This window comes from Micropterus dolomieu, linkage group LG09, assembly GCF_021292245.1.
Source record: "Micropterus dolomieu isolate WLL.071019.BEF.003 ecotype Adirondacks linkage group LG09, ASM2129224v1, whole genome shotgun sequence".
NCBI classification, from domain to species: Eukaryota; Metazoa; Chordata; class Actinopteri; order Centrarchiformes; family Centrarchidae; genus Micropterus; species Micropterus dolomieu.
In genome coordinates, this window is record NC_060158.1 from 2,438,087 (window position 1) to 2,457,200 (window position 19,114).

The following is a 19,114-nucleotide window of genomic DNA, read 5'->3' on the forward strand; positions in this document are numbered from 1 at the left end:
TTTCTCCTGCCCGGTCTCTGTCCTGCAGTCTTCTCGCTTCACTCTCGGTGTTTTCACAGTTACGGCTGTTTCAACATGTCCGCGGACCGGCAGCTGTTCCCCGCGCCCTCCTCTCCGCTGCCTCCCGGGGCGGAGGAGGCTCTCTGCGGGGTGTCCCCTCAGAGCAGCCCGCTGCCTCAGATGGACACTCTGAGGCAGCTGGTGACCGAGCGGCTGGCGGCGGCGGTGGACGACATCCTGGGGGTGTTCGCGGAAACCGTGGCCCAGTACCGGGAGCAGATAGACCGGCAGAGGCGACAGCTGGACGGCCTGAGGTCCGAGGAGGAGGAGGAGGAAGAGGAGGAAGAGGAGGAGGGCAGGTGCAGCCAGACGGCAGGTTTGAGTCCTCTTTACATCATTTTTAATAAAGCTTCAAAATGTTCTGGAAAATAGTTTGCAACGAGAATATGTTGAAAAGAGCACAAAAAGAAAACATGCAGTGTAAATATAGAAGAAATCAATGTGCAAATAAAGTCAAGCTGCTGGTGGCTGCATTATATTTTTATATTTTGAATTGTGCTGAATTTTATTTCCCCTTTATATGTAAATAAATTTGCACCATAAATTGGTGCAGAGAATTTCTCCAGAATGCTGGAAATGCAGGTTTCTCCCACTCATATATTTCAGCACTGAATATTTCTTAAAAACTGGGGTTAAAATCTGTCCTCACACCCCTAATCTGAGCCCTGATGGCTCCCTGATCTGATCACAATGTTGTTAACTACGCTGAAGCTTTCAATCCGGTGTTCTGACCATTTATGCAGCCCTATCGAAAAATGCTACCTGATGTGAATCCTCTCACAGTATTTTATGACATCTGCTGTTTTTTGATTATATTGTAACAGCATTTCAGGGGTAGTGCTCCCACTACAGAATCATGTTATATTGCACCACTGGACGGAGACGGGGAGCATGTTGAAATACTATATTATGCCATCTTTATTTAAGATATCAGGGGCAGCGTATTCTGATTAATGACTAATAATGATTTTATTTATTTTTAGAGATATTACTGACAGATATTGACTGATCAGCCGCTGTCTCGACGGCATTCCCAACAGCAAGGTTGCACAGATTTATTTGTGTCATAACCGCTAAATAGCACATCTGGATAGGTAGCATAAATCGACAGAACAGCGGCTGTTGAGGGGAAAGTTAAAGGGAAACCCGCTACACCTTCAGCTGTCAAACCTGGACTGGATTGTCCCAGAGAGGCTGAAGTTTCTTTAAAACGCAGTTTCAGATTTGTGAAACATTTATTCTATTTGCGAAAAAGCGCTATTTTATATGGTGGCGCAGTGGTTTTTGATCCGAAGCTAACTTCATATCGTCGTCGAGATTCAGTTTTTCAGTGAAAGGAACAACATAGAGGACATACCCACAGTTGTACTTTTTAAAAAACATAATTTTGTCTTCCTCCTCCCTTCAGATCCTCCGCCGGCGTCCTCCTGGATAAAGAAGTGTCCTGATGACCAGGTCCTGAGCGTCCAGCTGCACCTGACTGACCGCATGGAGGAGACGGACGCCGGCACCTCAGCTGCTCAGATCAAATCAGAAGTTGGCGGTGAGGACTGCGGAGCGTCGGGACCAAGCGGTTATTTTGATCCAGCCGGCGGCTCGGAAGAAGCCGGCGACGGCCGACTCCTCGCCGAGTCCTCTGAGACCGAAGACAGTGGAGAGTACTGGGGAGAGGCTGCAGGACTTTGGAAGCCGGTGGAGACGGAAGAAGCTGAAGGACAAAGTTCATCTGCGAGCTCGAAGGCGAGGAGCTCCGGCGATCCGTCGCAGGAGCCTGAGCTCTCACGCCAGCCTCCGCCGGTGTTCGGTTGTAAAGTCTGCGGCGAGTCCTTCCAGAGGATTAGTTATCTGCTCGCTCACGCGTCGGCACATTTGAGAGACTGCGGCCTGTGCGGGAAACACCTGGAGCACACGGAGAACCTGAAGCTCCACCTCCGAGTTCACAGAGAAACCTCGTTCCGCTGCGGCGTCTGCGGCCAGAGCTTCACCCTGCGGGGGAACCTCAGGACGCACATGAGGATCCACTCGGGCGAGCGGCCGTACGGCTGCACGCTCTGCGGCAAGAGCTTCGGCAGGAGGGCGACGCTGGTGCGGCACGTCCGCAGCCACACGGGCGAGAAGCCGTTCACCTGCACGTACTGCGGCCGCGGCTTCGTGGAGAAGGGCAACCTGACGGTGCACCTGCGGACGCACACCGGCGAGCGGCCGTACTGGTGCTCCGTCTGCGACAGGCGCTTCAGCCAGCTGTCCTGCTTCTACAAACACCCCTGTCAGAGGAGAGGCGTGGCCAGCGGCGGCGCGAAAACATTTCAACAGGAACTCCCTCAGTGAGCTGAGAGCTGGTCTAGAGCCGGATCGGATTCCTAGTTTAACAAACGTTCGGGTTATTTTATCTTGAAAGAGAAAAACTCCTGATCTGTCTGTCTGTCCAAGCCCAGATTTCTTCAGCGTCTTCTCATTGAGAAGAGAATGTAGCAGCAGGATGTGGTCTTTCTGTGCGCAGCAGCGAGCGAGCAGGATCGGCGGTCTGGAGTCGCCTTCCCTCTCTGATCCGTCTGCTGCAGATTCACCTCATCGTCCTGCAAGAGGAAAGTCTTTCTGCAGCCCGGCAGCACCGACCTCTATCCATGTTTCCATCTAATTGTCACACAAAGTTTTACTTTTGAAATGTCACAAAAAAGAAACGTGAGTTTCCATCAGCTGGTTTGGAGCGAATAAACCAGGCTACGGCGAGCGTCGTTACGTCTGTAGTTGATGTAACACACGTCTGTAATAAACAAGACGTCCGGGTTCCAAACCAGAAACCAGACCTGAGGGACCCTGATCTGAGAAACAGAGAGGGATCCTCAGTGTTTCAAGCTACCAGCCATGTCTCCGCATGTCATGGGAATATCCGGCGTTCTGCATGCAGCTCCAGATGATGCTTTTTAACGCTATAATGTCCTTTATGGGGTCCATCAATGGTGAGAAATGATTCAAAGTATTTAGCCTATTCTATTAACGTTTAGATCTTTCTGACAGAAGCAGCGTTCACTGAGATTCAGCAGAAATACGCGGCGATAATCCCGTTTGATCAGCGTGCAGAGCAAAGGATCTGAGAAGGACCTTTAAGAGGTGAACGCATCATTCAGCAGAACAGCTGATGAAGGCTTCCTGCCCAGATCTGCATCCACCTCTTTTCTCAGCACATGTGAGCGTCACCGGCCGCGAGCTGCAGGAAATTCTGCACAACCGGGCGAGACGCCGACAGCAGAAACGGCTGATCAGACGTGAGTTCGCTTCGTCATAACTTATTCGGAAAAAGTGTTTCCATCCCCGTTTAGCGCATTTACTTTTTCTACGAAAACCACCTCAAGCGAATAAAACGGAGGCGTAAAGAGAGTAAAGCTTGGAGCGCTTGGGATCAGAGAACACTTGGGAACCCGTATCTCTGACCCGAGGGGAGGAGGGTTTGGGTCTGAGAGAAGCTGCTGCTCACCAGTAATTTCACCAGCTGCCTCCACAATTACAGTTACTGCCTGTTTCATTTCCATACAAACAAATGAATGATCTGCGATCTGTAAAATAGCACCGATAAGTGTCTGTCTGCATTAAGAACATTTAACTAGAGATGCACCGGTCGCAAATGTTTTTAAAGGTCTGACCTGCTGATTCTGATTTTAATCTGTATTTCTATGAACTATAACTGACGGCAGATAAACCTCTGGGCTCCATTCAGCTGCATGTTCATAATAAAACACTGATTATTAAATAACATTTTCTCCTCTCTCTCAGAATATAAAGGTTAAACCGCTGCACACAGCTTTCTGTACAAATACAGTCCAACTGAAAATAAAGTGCAGTAACACACGGCTCAGTTTCCCACAGAGCGACGGTGTGTATTTTAGTTTGAAGAATACATTTCTTAACTCACTATTTTAATTCTACTCAATTGTCCATCTCATTAAAGACGTCACCTATCAAACGATGTGTGGTCACTGTTGCTTTCAAAGATTCGCCGTGTCCTCGTCCTCTATAGTAAAACCTGAGACTGTCTGGTGGCTGTCGGTGAAGAACGTCCACGCTGCTGACCACACGTTTTAGCGTGTGTTGCTTTGACGATAGTCGTATGACGGGAAACACTGTGTGGCCCGGCACAGGATCGGATATGCTTAAGCTGTAAAATGGCCTTGCGATCGATCGGTGCATCTCTACATTTCACCTCAGCAGAAAACAGCATTCAGACTGCCTCACAGTTAAATCTGCAGATTTCCTTGCTCTTGTTTACCAAGCCGGGAAATCTGAATGAATTGTACTTTGGTGCTCGTTTCAGTAAAATGATGTGAACCATTGAACTGTAGAGAATCTAACCGATGTACCGTCATGTACATACTGACAAAGTTATAAACATTTATATTTTTATGCATGATCTAAGCAGCTTAACTCAAGAGCCATTGGGCTTTAAGAGGCTTTATACAACCAATGAACTTCTATAAAAAACAGACCCGGCTTCTATTTGGGACTCTGCTTTTGATTGAACTTTTATGGCACTTATAATAATAATGATGATAAATAAACAATCCAACAAATGTAAAGCTGTCTTCTCATTTGATTGTGGGCAACGTGATGGGGGAGAGCATTTCCCAGAATGCCTTTCTGTCCCGTGTTGCAGTGAGTTTGGCTCCAGATCAAGTCACATCGAAAGTCCAGAACGAGTCTGACGCTGATGCTTGTTTTCAGCATGATGAGGAATATGATACGATTTGATTTGACTTACCGGTATTATAAAATGAAAGCGTTTCTGTTGGCTGGAGGCTTCTGATAAATGCTCTCACTTTCTGAATCCACATTATTCAAAGGTTTGAATCACATCAGACTAAAGTGAAACAAAATCAAAATCAAACGGCCACTGAGGCACCTAAAGAGCGAATCTTACGCAGGGAAAAAAATAAGTCCAGTGTCCAGGCAAGCATACAAACAAATGGCGTCTGCAGCCTCTCTTGCCCTGGTAAAAAACCATGAACCTGCCTGTCCTACATGTGATTACCCCTATATGTAGATTCACATGCAAAAAAGATGCCCAATACCTTCAGAACAAAAGCCCCCCCCTAAAAGAAATACTCAAATTAACTAAAATAATAACATTAATATTCTACATTCACATCAATAAAATAATCTTGCTTATGATTTAAGGCAAAACTACAATAAAATAAAGTAATTTAATTATTAAATTAATTCAATTGTAATTTAATTATTAAATTAAATTACAACATAATGTTTATAATGTCCATCTTAGTTTAGCCTGTTAGCATGCTGACATTTTCTAATTAGGTCAGTAGTCAATAGATTTGTAGGTATCTAGTCATAAAGGGAATACAAGAATCTGTGAACCAAACCATGTGGCTGAAAATGACTCTCAAAAATCAGTAAATCAAAAATAGAGTACTGATAAGATTTAAATATCGACCTACTTACCAGATCTGAACAGCTCACAGCACCCACAGTCAAACCAGGTGATGCTGAACACATGAAATTACTGTCACGATGTGGACAAATCAAAGTTGTCTTGTCTCGTGACAGAAAAGGTTGTGTAACAAGGCAAGAGACAACAACAAAGCAATTAAAAGTGCTTTACATAAAACATATAAGCAACACGGGCCAATATAAAAATACATTTAAACACAATTTAAAAAATAGTTAAATAGAAAATGAAAAGATCAATACAGAAGAGCCTGGAAGATATTAATCAAAAGTCTTCAGTTTGATTTAATAAAAGGCAGCAGCAAACAGAAAAGCCTTGATTTTAAAGTATTGAGAGTTGCAGCTTTCTCTTTCTCCTCCGCGCAGCTGACCAATCAGCCTGCGGATGTTTCACTTTCAGAATCAAACTCTGTCCTTAAAATCAGTCCAGTAACCAATGACGTATGAGCATTTCCTGAGTTCCGATTGGTCCGCAGTTTTCCCCGGAGCTCCGGTGGTGACAGTTTGCTGTGAGTCTTCGGATGAGGAAGACGAAGATATGAAACCGTCGCTGGTTGAGCGACAGACTCCTTCCATTCCTCCGGGTTCGGCTCTCTTTTTCGGGAGGATGCGGGTGATTTTGCTGCTGCTTTCATGCCATGTTGCATCTCCAGGTAAGTTTCACATTTAGCGGAACACCTGAGGCTACTTCAGCATGGTTTTACTGTTCTGTTAAAATACAGCATAAACGACTTGCTGCTGATGGTTGTGTGCATGGGATATACTCGTTCATACTGTACACTGAGAGAAATGTAAAACTGAAGTCAAATTCCTCCACTTGACGATTTAAGGTTTTTCTGATTCTGATTAGAGTTCAGCATAAAAATATATGCATTTAAAAAAACTAATTTAAACTTATAAAGACTTTTTGAATGAAAGACTAAACATTTCATCATCTTTAGCTCTTGACATAGTTTCGTTTTCAAAATAAAAGCATTTTTACACACAGAATTATCACAGATAATGAATGGTGTTTTAAAAAAATGTTTACTCATTCTTAAACAATGACTTAAGCTGTAATCAAACCGAGTCAGGAGGAGACTGTGGAGAAGACTGACGCACAGGAGGCAGATCCTGCAACAACAAAGATTTACAATTAACAACAAATATATGCAGTGTGGCAGGTTTGTGCATGATATGAAATGAAAATGAAATATTTACATGTGCAGAGATTTTGCGAACTTTGCCCGTTTTGCGCCTCCAGCTTTCAAGCATTTACTGAGCATGGTTACTCCACTCACTGCCAGAAAATACTGCATTTCTCCTGAACGCCTCATGGTGACTTTAATATTCTAAAATGTACATAGGCTGTCCTACGTCTATACAGCCTACTTTATTCATACAATACCCTTCAGATATAGTAAAACCTATTGCATAACATGGTCTTTTTTTGTTTGTTCTTTACACGTGAAACCTTCCAGAACATTTCTTACCAATTTGTAATTGGTTGTTATACATTTCCTGAAACCTGTGTGGCCATCCATGAAGTTCTCTGTGAAAAATGTTTCAAGGTAACGTTATGCATTAATAATTTATCATCATCAGCATATATCATTTAGCCTACTGCTTACAGGCCAGGGGTACCTGGGTCATCATGTGCGTCTTTCTGAAGCAAGGATTATACTTTCCTAGATCTGACTGTGTGAAGAGCAGCTGCTTGATGTCTGCAGGCAGAGTAGGAGCTCTCCTGTCTGACTGGTCCACCAATAGCAGAGAAGATGACCCCTTGAGACACAGCCCCTCCTCATTTGCATAATGAGGCAGAAATGCATACAGAAATTTAAAAAAGACAGGCAGAAATAAATACCATGGGTGAAAATAAATAAGGTAAATAAATACAAAGGAAGAATAAAACAGACAAAAATATTAAAACACACACATAAATAAATACATTTTAAAAAATTTGTAATAAATAAAGTTGAAGATTATAACGGACAATAAATAAATAAGGTAAAATATAAAGGAAGAATAAAACAGACAAAAATATTAAAACACACACATAAATAAATACATTTAAAAAATAAGTAACTAATAAATAAAGTTGAACATTATAACGGAGAGTAAATAAATAAGGGAATTATTACAAAGTTGAATAAGTAAAGACAGTAATTAAAATATATACATTTATGTCTCCTTGTATAATTTAATTACTACCTACATTTATTTATTTACTTTATTTTTTTGTGTATTTAATTGGATGCTTATTTATTTATCTCTGTATTTATTTCTGCCTGTGTCAGGATGGGTCCTCCATATGCAGGCACATGTCAGTAAAATGTGTAATCAAAATAACAAATATCAATGATATGTATGTATATATAAATCTCTGTGTTTCAATAAATAAAATAATTTATTAATCAGATTGTAATATGTTATATGTACATTGATATAGTCAGCAGATACTATTGCAACAGGAATGCATCAAATAAATCAAAAAGGGTTGTCATACTGCGACAGATGGTTTTGAGTGACATTATAGATAAACTGACCTATCTGAGCTTTTACATATCGAATATAACACGGGTCTGACTCTTGAATGGCTCTAAATTCATGCTCCATGTACTGACAGTATGCCGCAGAGTAGCATTATCTGTCTCCAGAGCTTGCGTATCTCTTTCTTGAGCTGCCCGGGGACTTCGTCTTGCGCCTAATGAGCGGGGTTGTGATACCACTTGGGGTCGGTTCCTCTTTGTCTGTGTCAGTCACATTTTCTCTTCATTCTTAGGTCCATTTTCTTACATCAACATCACTAATGTTGATTTACTTTTTTCATTTAGTGCCCAAACACAACATTCAATTAAATTTTCATTTTATTTATATAGCTCCAAATCACAACAACAGTTATCTCACAGCGCACAAACATCTGAATGGCTGGAGATTGCTGGTGGGTTCCAGATGAAGTGGCAGTCCCTCCACTGTCTGGGTGCTTTGGATGGGAAACATGTAGCAAATAGACCTCCACCAAATAGTGGCTCTGTTTATTAACAAACACTGTAATTTCATAGTACTTATGGCCCTGGTTGGCAGCAACTATACATTTATATTAGGGCTGTCAAATGATTAAAATTTTTAATCAAATTAATCAGAATTTTCAGTGGATTAATCAGGATTAATCACTATTTGCAATTACACCTGAATCCAAACCATTTTTTTTTTCTGCAATGCATACCAAAAGATAAATAAAAAGATACAGTTACATAATTTTCATATTATGTCTGTTTATTAACACAGCCAAATAATTGTTAATAATTGTTGTTATTCACTGATGTCCAGTGGTCTCCTGTCAGGGCGATATGATTTACTTGAGCCAAGACCTCTTTCCTTTTTTCTTTTTCGTTTTGATAGAGCTCGTGGATTTTCGTCAGAACTGTGGCTCTTGACGGTGGCCTGTAGGATGAGTCTTGAGACGCCACTTGCAAAACATCAATGAAACCTGAGTCTTCTACAATACTAACGGGTCTACAATCCTTTGCAATCCATTTTGCTATTTTGTTGGTCAAATTATCTGAGGTTGATTTTGTTAATGGCCCGCGAAAATTCAGCGTGGTCTGGCGCGAACCACTTGCTGAACCTGACGACCCAGCAAACGCATGTTTGGCGTTGACATGGTACCTCAAGCTTGAACAGCTCCTTGTTACAAATCTTGCAAATAACCTTGTACTTGTTAACTGTACCATCATCATTCTTTTTATATTTGAATCCGTCAATAGGCCCACTTTGCTCACCTTGCTCCATCTCGCCTCTAGCTCCCGTCCCAACCACTTTCCTGACCTGAATAATTTGTCACACTGCGCATGCGTGAAATGCGTTAAATAAATTGACGTAATTAACGACAAACAACGAATTAACGTCGTTAACGCGCTATTTTTGACAGCCCTAATTTATATATGTAGACATTGGATGCAATGGCAGACGAGGTGTGTTCAGGGGTCGAACACTTCAGGAGGCACTGGGCAGTTGTCAAAGGAACTCTCAGAATGTTACGATTGGTTGGAAAACGGCACACATTGGTCAGACTTTCTAGGACTCTAAAAACTCCATCCGACTAACACCGACTGACGGCGCACACTGATCCAACAGTTGGTGTTGGAGTTGGTCGGCATTTGTCTGGGCAGTGTGCAAGAAGCTTTACACTTTCCATTGGTGTTGTCACATATTGTGTATTTATTAATAATGCCCTGACAATATTACCACGGTAACAGGAGCCGCAGAATGCGAAACCGTGGTCAAGCCAGCAAAAAGCCAGCAGCCTCACAATTTCGTTGCACCTAAAGTAGTTTCATTATGGTAATGATGGCCTGGTACACGTTTTCCTTCATGTTCTTTGTTGTTTTATGAACACAGATTTAGACACAATTATTGCCTATATATATATATATATATATATATAGTAATATAGCTAATATAATAATAATAATAATTAATTTATTATTATTATAACCTAAATAATGAATGAAATTCAGACATTGGCTGGCTTGACCAAAGTTTGGCACATGGTGGCTCACGTGTGTATATATATATATATACTGTATATACATATGCTGGACAGCTCACAATAGGCTTTAGGTCATAGAGATTGAAGAAATGCTAGAGAATTTGCTCTGTTAATTATATTTTAGTAATAAATTTGGAAAGTTATCCCACTCAGAGTATCAGTTTATATCAAATAATTATCAAAGTCAGTAGTTTTAAACATAAAATAATTAATACAAAATAAGAAAAATACTCCTTGTAAATAGATACTGTGCTAAAATGACCGTGTTACACCTTTTCTCTGCAGTGATACACTCCCTGAAGCATGTCTACACCGCATCGTCTGAGGTCGCAAACTTCCCCGACTTTGTGGCCGTTGTGTTTGTTGATGGAGTTCAGACAGATTACTATGACAGCATCACCAAGACAACGGTACCTATACAGGCCTGGATGGACCGAGTCACAGCAGATGATCCAGAGTACTGGAAGAGGCAAACTTCGTACTGGGAAGGTCAAGAGCAGATAGGAAGAGTCAACATCGAGATTTTAAAGACGCGCTTTAACCAGACTGAAGGTGCGTGTACTGAATGTTTCACTTCTTCTTCATGGCTTTATGGATGGCAATGTGGGACCACCACTTTGGTACAGACTGAAATATCTCATAAGGCTATTAAGCCCCTTTTCAACTGGACTCGCTCCTATACTCGACTCGCTCCTATACTCGACTCGCTTTCATTGCAGATAGTTCCCACTCAATGGACCTGGTCACCATAGTAACGTCGTGACATAATCTTGTGTGAGTATAATGAAGAGACACACGATTCAAGTTTATAACAAATTTAACATCAAACTGGATAACATTTAAATATTTAATTCAAAATTATCATTGAACTCTCACAAATATTGTAACATTATAAGATAGGAAGAAAATACATTATGTAACCGATCTTTTTTTGGATTAACATCTCAAGGGAGTACAAGGACTTTACAGGCAATAGTCCATGAGCATAACCCCATTGTAAAGTCCACAACCTCAAATATATGCTGCTTATACACAAACTACAAACCCCATCTCCAGAAAAGTTGGCGTATTTTCCAAAGAGCCTGTGAATAAAGTGAACCTTTATTTAACTGACAAAAGAACAAAGAAAAGATTTTTCAATAGTTTTACAGACCAGCGGAATCGTATTGTGTAAATATAAACAAAGTTAGAATTTCATGCCTGCAACACACTCGACAGAAGTTGGGACATAGTTGAAAAGTGCACAGAATATTCAAGTAACACCTGTTTGGAAGACTCCACAATAACTGGATATAAAAAGTTGCATCCACCAAAGGCTTTGCAAGTAAGGATGCATTGGAGCGCCCCGCCTTTGTGGCAAAATTTCAGCGAAAGGTACTGGGTGGTATGTATGGAGACACAGCCCGTCCTCATTTGCATAATGAGGCAGAAATATATAACCATTGTGGAAATAAATAGCGTAGAAATGAAAAGGAAGAACAAAAATATTAAAACACACACATATAATAATAATAATAAATACATTTTAATTAATAAATAAATTTGAAGATTATAACAGACAATAAATACATACAGTAATTATTACAAAGGTGACTAAATAAAGAAGCTAATTAAAAGAGATATATACATTTATGTCTCCTCGTATAATTGAATTATTGCCTACATTTATTTATCTACTTTATATTTTGTGCATTTAATCGGATTCTTATTTATTTATTTATTGAGTATTTATTTCTATATTTATTTCTGAATTTGTCAGGATCAGTCCTCCATATATATGGGGGTGCGTCAGTGCCTATGGCATAAGTGAGCTGTACGTGTGTGAAGGTATTACTGACACAGAGGCATAAATTGGGATTTTAGATAGACATATGTTGCCAACAAGTTGACATTTCTTCCCGAGACATCTGTGCTTATTTCAGCAGGACAATGCCAGGCCTCATTCTGCACGAGCTACAACAACGTGGCTTCGTACCCACAGATTGCGTGTTCTTTAAAGGCCTGCTGCCAGTCCAGATCTGTCTCCTATTGAAAATGTATGGCGCATCATTAAGAGGAGAAGTGGCGACCACAGACTGTTGAGCAGCTATCAAGCAGGAAATAACAAAAATTCCAATTATAAAACTGGCACAATTAGTATCTTCACTTCCCAAACGATTAGTTGTTATCTGAGGAAAGTTGAGGTAACACAAAGGTAAACAAGCCCCAACATTTATTTGCCTGTGTTGCACGCATGAAATTCAAACTTTGCTTATACTGTATGTACAAAAATACAGTTACATTGCTCAGTAAAACTATTGAAAATCTTTATTCTGTTTGTAAAATAATCCCTGTTTATAATGTGGAAATGGGGTCTTTAGATGCTGTGCTCTGTTCATGAGGCCGCTTGGCTCTTTCTGTGCTTGTTTCCAAAACCATCTCTTATATCTCTTTTCTGTTTCTTACAAATTACTGATTCTTTTTATTTTGCCCTCCTCCACCCTATTTCTCAATCTTTCCCCCTCCTTTCTCAGGAACTCCTGGCTATCAATTTTTTTCACCTTCTTTTTTGATACTTCCTGTTCCTTCTCTTTCGTTCCTCCACTAATAGCTTCTCACTTGCCATTATGGCCTGAAATGCATTTCATCATGCAGTCAGTATACTTTTCTGATGGATAAGTATAAGCAACACCTTATTACATATTGAGTACTTGAGAGGCTATGAAAATGAGATTCAATTCAAAACATAAAGCTATTTTCTGGCAGTTGCTTGAAATTCAACACATGAAACTGAATAACAGTAATATCAAATGTTTAGAAGGTAAAATCACTAAAGTAGTCTTAGACACCAATCCTGATGGTGTTGACAAAATCCCATATTTACCCTTAAAACACATCATCACAGGAGCCATCTTGTTTATGATTAGTTGCTTCTGACCTCTATAATCTACTTAAATTAGGAATTTATAACAGAAAATATGATACAAATCTTACATTACATTAATTATGGTGTTGACACACTACGGTTGTGACATGCAAGGTATCAACAAGTAGGTATAAAATATATAGAATCTAAAAAACTTACTAAAAAACTATGAGTGGTCTCATAGTATTAGAAAGAACAAGGAAGTGATAAAGGGGTCCTCAGAGTTTTGGCAGCCTTCAGTTCCATCCATCCATCGTCAACCACTTATCCTGCGTACGGGGGGGGGGGGCTGGAGCCAATCCCAGCAATTATTCCTGATTTTTTTTATTTAAAAAAAAATGTGTGACGGTGTTGACAAAAACCCAGGACACAAGTTAAATCGTCTAAAAAGTACGTTAAAATCTGTTTTAAACAGTAAATTTTGATACATATTAAAATATTGTATAATGGTTAATTTTGCATTACTTTTAATTCTTTTTAAGCTTAGATATCATATTAAATTCACTCATTAACTTGATTTAGTGATAAAACCTGTGTTTCCATCTCTCTCTCAGGCATCCATGTAATCCAGGTGTTGAATGGCTGTGAATGGGACGATGAAACTGGACAAGTTAACGGTTTCGGTCTAAATAGTTATCAAGGAGAAGACATTTTAATATTGGATATGAAGGCACAGAGATGGATCGCTACAAAACCACAGCTTATTAGAACCCAACATAAGTGGAATAATGACAAAAGCTGGTTAGAATTCATGGAGCACCGTTTGACCCAGGAGTGTCCGGTGAGGCTGCAGAACAGTTTGAACTACGGGAAGAGCACTCTGCTGAGAACAGGTAGGTAAAAGTAGGGTGTACTGTATATATACAGTATAGCACAACCTGAAAATGATATCAGCAGGTTAATTAAGATGTGAAATGTTGATTAAATATTTATCTGACACATTGAAATCAATGTTGTTGTAATGTTATAAAGTAGTGTTTTGTCTGTAAGCCTGCACTCACAAAGTTAAATGCTGAAATGTGGGAACACGGCGACATCAAAGAAAATAACAATATAATATCAATAAACTTTATCCATAGAGCACTTATCAAAGTACAAATGTCTTCACACAGAGACAGATGAAAATCACATTGAATGATAAAATACATGAAGGACAGAATTATAATAATGATAAGAATAAGAAATAAAATAAGCTATAATAAAACGTTTTTTAAAGCATACGTTTCCAGTCAGGTTTAGGAGAAGTTCATCTTGATGTTTGATTAAAAGAAAGAACCGTCAATCACGTACTGTTCAACATCTATTGAAAAATACTGTTTATGTTAATGAGTTACATGAAGCTGTTTCTGGTTAAACAAAAATGATCTTACTCTTTAAACAAGGGTCTGTCTGTGTAGGGATCCTTTCTATAATGTTGTCAGACACTTGCAATAACCTGTCAGTGGCAAAAACAAGCACTTTAGTGGACGTACTTTGACGGGACGCAAGCATTATGTTGCAGCCCTGTTACACTGCTGCTGACTGCTGGACCAGTTTCAAAAAATGTCGTCCCACTTAATCACATGGACACAGAAACATAGCAAAATAAGATCCAGGTTTAAAAATACTGTTCTACATGTTGTAAATGTTTGATAAATGTCTGTGAAGAGTCTTAGTCATCCAGGTTTGGTCTCAACTGGTTGAAGATACTTGAAGATCCTCCTCTCATCCAAGAGGCTTCTTCAGTGTAGTGATAAAAGTATTGGCTTTTTACTCGTGAAGGTTTTTGTTACACATGTGTATGTGAAGGAGCTCAGCCCGAGAACAGGGGAGAGGCTGTAGCGTGGTAATAAACGACATCAAAATGCTTCATTCTTTTCCAGTTGATAGTCGATACTGTTGAGCCCTGGTGGAGATTAAGGCCATCTGAAGTTAGCAGCTATCTGTCCTTGTCTGTCTTGCTTTCTCTTTTTCCAGAGCTTCCCTCTGTGTCCCTCCTCCGGAAGACGCCCTCGTCTCCGGTGAGCTGCCATGCCACGGGTTTCTACCCTGACCGAGCCGTGATCTTCTGGAGCAGACATGGGGAGGAGCTTCATCAGCATGTTGACCACGGTGAGCTTCTCCACAACCCCGACGGGACCTTCCAGATGAGTGTGGAGCTGGACGTTTCGCTGGTCACACCCGAAGACTGGTGGATGTACGAGTGTGTTTTTCAGCTCTCCGGTGTTGAGAATGACATCATCACCAAGCTGGACCCAGCATTGATCAAAACTAACTGGAGTAAGTAGCAGAGCTTGAAAACATACATGAACTTTGATGTGTCTGATGTTTAATTAATGTTACTTTTTTATAGTGTGTGTTTCACAATAAACATTACTGGATCCAGCTAGCATGGGTGGCTAATTACAGATTCTTCTCATTGCTAAACCTTTCAACACATATACTATCAACAGAGAAGAAAGTTTCATTGTCTGAAATGCTAGCTTTCTGTCTGTTGTGTCCATTGTTGAAACCAATCATATGCGTTTGTTCAGTCCATAAAAACCCTGCAGTGTTTTGGGGGTTGTGTTCCAGACTATTTCTTACATACAGAACCAATGACCTACGAAGTGAGGTAACCGGCTTATGCAGGTAACTTCAGGAGTAACTTTGTGACGTCGGGTGTAACTTCCCGATTAACCAGTACTACGAAAGGTGGATAGGTGTTAACCCAGATCTGTTGCCATGGCAATTTACGCCACATCTCTAAAGATTTCATCCTGACTTGTTCCACTGGGGCTGCAGCTGAATTGAAGTTATTCTGAACACAAAAGCATCACGTTCCAACAGCGAGCCTTAATTAATGGGACAGTTTCTTAGATAGTCTGTAGGCTATAATTGTGTTTTCACATATTTTTATTTTATGTCCAAAAAATAAACTGAAATTAAGTCACAAAAAATCAAAATCACTCTGGTGTTTTCTTCTGAATAGTCCCAATCTACGGCAAAGTCTCTAAGGTTCATGATAATATAGTGTTGTGGGCTAAACCCACAAATATTTTCTCGCTGCTAAATCCGATTGTGAAATCTAATATAACTTTCCACTGCATGCGTAACTTTAGCCGTTAACGTGTCTTTAAACTTCTTAATTCCCAACGAGCATTCTTCTGGGGAAAATATGTGAACAAAACCGGCTGAACACGCCCCTTTTATGCGAACTCACACAAATTCCAATTAAGTTAACACCGGGTTAACATGAACTCAACTAACCAACATCTTATCCACCGTCGTAGTACCGTTTACCTCCAGTGTAGGCGGTCAGAGTTCGTCAACCCTGACTTTAATAACCCCGAGTTAACTCTGAGTAGGTTGAACTCCCTTCATAGCACAGGCCACTGCTTTCTGAGGTGTTTGTTCTCAGTTGACTGTTTATTTTTTCAGTTGAGAAGTCCAGTGACCTGACACTAGTCATCATCATATCGGCAGTTTTGGCAGTGGCTATCGTCTTCACTGTGGGCACTGGTGTCACAGTTTACAAAAGGAGAAAAGGTGAGAGAGTGAAACTCGCTGTGATCATTCCTGCTGTCCATCGTGAACGATCTGCTGTGTAAAAGGCGAATGACAAAATCCACAGTCCCCATTCTGTGTGAAAATGGTGATGGCGCAGTGGACACATGCCTTTGGTGTGAGAGACCGGGGTTTAAGTCCACTGTGACACACCGTTGTGTCCCTGAGCAAGACACTTAACCCCTCGTTGCTCCAGAGACGTGCGACCTCTGATATTTATAGCAATTGTAAGTCGCTTTGGATAAAAGCGTCAGCTAAATGGAATGTAAATATAAAATTACTTCCACAGTTATAAAACAAAATATCGGCCTTTAAAAGGTCATTTCTGTATGTTTACGCCTGGGCCCTATTTTCACTATGCTTCAGCTGGCAGCTGAACCAGCCGGCACCTTCGGGTCAACTGCACCTGTCAAAATGGCAAAATTTGTTTTTCTAAGCAGTTTGTGTGAACTTAAGAGGAGATCAGATTCTTTTGAGAGGATGGGATATTCTGTTGTTTACAGCTGTGATACATAGTGTGAATCATTTTAATTTTAATTTTCTTTTTATTTCAGCCAAGCTCCCTTCAGATTGTAAGTATTTTATTTTTCCTTCATGTGCATCAAGTCTGAGCTAAACTCTTACTGCACTTACTGTGCAGCATTGATTTTATAGTTTATGTAACTCGCATACAGTAGCTGTACTAAATAAACGTGTTATTACTCCAGCTCCTGACAACCTTCAGCTCTCTGAGAAGCTGAAACCAGAAACCTGATTCCACACTGACGTCTGTGTACTCGGGTAAGTTTTTATTGACGTATGGGTCGCTCGAGTAGTAATTTACTGACATTCAAACACTTGGGAGTTTTCTTTTCATGTATTGGGTATAACTCATAAAACCAAGACCACGTGAACCTGTAGACTGAGCACAAGCTGAGCAGTTGGTAAAAAATGGGTAGATATCTTGAGACATGCAAAGAAAACCCCTTTTTGTGTGTTTCTTGAGCTGCTGAGTGATGTAATTCAAAAATAAGTTAGATTCTCTGTGAATGTTACACTTTTATACAGTTAACTTTTTAAATTAAATTTAATGCACTTTTCTTTACTATTTGATTCACAGGAGAAGCTCTGCATTACATCTGGGTTTATCACAGACAGAAGTGAAGCAGCGTCTCTCACTGAATGTCAGTGACACACACTTTAAACACATGGGACAACTTTGATACGAGCAGGACAGATGACTGCAAAACACATGTTAGGTGTTGTCAAAGTTAGATTTTTCTTTTGGAGGGAAAACAGTGTCTTATATTTTTTAATGAGGTTCAAACATCCAAGTAAAAGTGTCAAATGTGAAAATGATGATGGAACAAAATGGGGCTTTTGTGATGGAAGAAATGTTTTACACAAATAGATCAAAGTGTTTACAAGAAGAACAACTTATTTAGACTAAAGAGCCGTTAGCACAAAGTCTTTTTGTCCACAACAGCTGCTGTTAATCTGAAGAGACGTTATGATTTCACAGATATGCTAACACATTTACAGTTGCTTGTGTTTATTTTATGTTTCCAGTTATATAAATATTGTGCTCATATATTTCTATATTAAACAATTAACTACATTTTTACCAAACTTAAGCTATGTATAAGTACAGTATTTTATGTTTTAATACTAAATAAAAAATATATTAAACATTTTTATTTAACTCTTACATAAATGAATGTTATTACTGTGGCGATGCCTTTTCACTCGCTCCTGCTGAGGAGCGTGCCTGGAAAACTTTGCCGCTGGATTTTATGTTTTGATAAACTTCATGATCCATGTTCATTATTACAACGCCAGCATTTTCCAATTTAACCTTTTAGAATTTTAAAATCCTAAGTGTCTAACTTTGTGTAGTGTGGATGGGAGAACAAACCAAATCCAAAAATGTGTTTTATTTAGAAGAATATCAACAAAAAACAGTTTCATGTCTGTATTGTTCTATTTTGTTTTTCAAAAAGATATTTCAGAACATGGAAATGAACATACCAAGTAGCAGGTAGTGACAAATTTGTGAAACTGCTTTTTAATGTGCTGGACAAAAAGAACCTTTTACCTTCTGTGGTGAGTAAATGCATAAATGAGTATTTTTGTAGAATATACAAAAATACTAATTTATGCATCTTGTGAGCATAGTACTCACCACAGAATATAAAAAAGAAGAAACAGTCAGGAAGTCACAGCATGATGGGGAAACACTGATAATAAGCGACACTCAAAAAGGTTTAAATAACATTAATTAGATTTAGGTTTACTGAAAAGGTCAATAATGTGTTCCGTAACTGTGTCAGTAGCTGAGGATATTGATTTTATGATAATTTATCTGAATATTAGAGCAGGTGTTGTGCCGAGTTCTGCATGCACCTCTGTTTAAAAAACATAATCTTTGTGTTGTTCATCAGTGGTGATAAATGATTATAGGTATATCTTTTATGAACATTTCTTGAGATTCAGCACAAAAAACGTTACGTGGTGAGCACGTGCACAGCACAGCGTCTGCAAAGGACCTGAACAGATGGTGTTTGCTTCCTGCAGAGATCTGCATCCATGTCTTCTCTCAGCATAGTGTTACCTCCCGCCAGGAGCCTGCACAGCTCTGCACAGCAGCTGCAGGT

General features: G+C 39.9%; 2 protein-coding genes across 2 annotated transcripts; both read left to right on the forward strand.

Moving 5' to 3' along the window:
* LOC123976576 (zinc finger protein 771-like) lies at positions 1 to 4,631 on the forward strand. The gene is made up of 2 exons (XM_046058869.1): positions 1 to 376; positions 1,469 to 4,631. The coding sequence occupies exons 1-2, from the start codon at positions 76 to 78 to the stop codon at positions 2,386 to 2,388; spliced, it is 1,221 nt and encodes a 406-aa protein (XP_045914825.1). The 5' UTR covers positions 1 to 75; the 3' UTR covers positions 2,389 to 4,631.
* A 1,423-nt stretch (positions 4,632 to 6,054) lies between these two features.
* LOC123976581 (class I histocompatibility antigen, F10 alpha chain-like) lies at positions 6,055 to 18,168 on the forward strand. Its single transcript, XM_046058876.1, has 8 exons — positions 6,055 to 6,170; positions 10,337 to 10,603; positions 13,511 to 13,789; positions 14,913 to 15,215; positions 16,356 to 16,463; positions 17,036 to 17,053; positions 17,189 to 17,261; positions 17,581 to 18,168. The coding sequence occupies exons 1-7, from the start codon at positions 6,056 to 6,058 to the stop codon at positions 17,233 to 17,235; spliced, it is 1,137 nt and encodes a 378-aa protein (XP_045914832.1). The 5' UTR covers position 6,055; the 3' UTR covers positions 17,236 to 17,261; positions 17,581 to 18,168.
* The last annotated feature ends 946 nt before the right edge of the window (positions 18,169 to 19,114 follow it).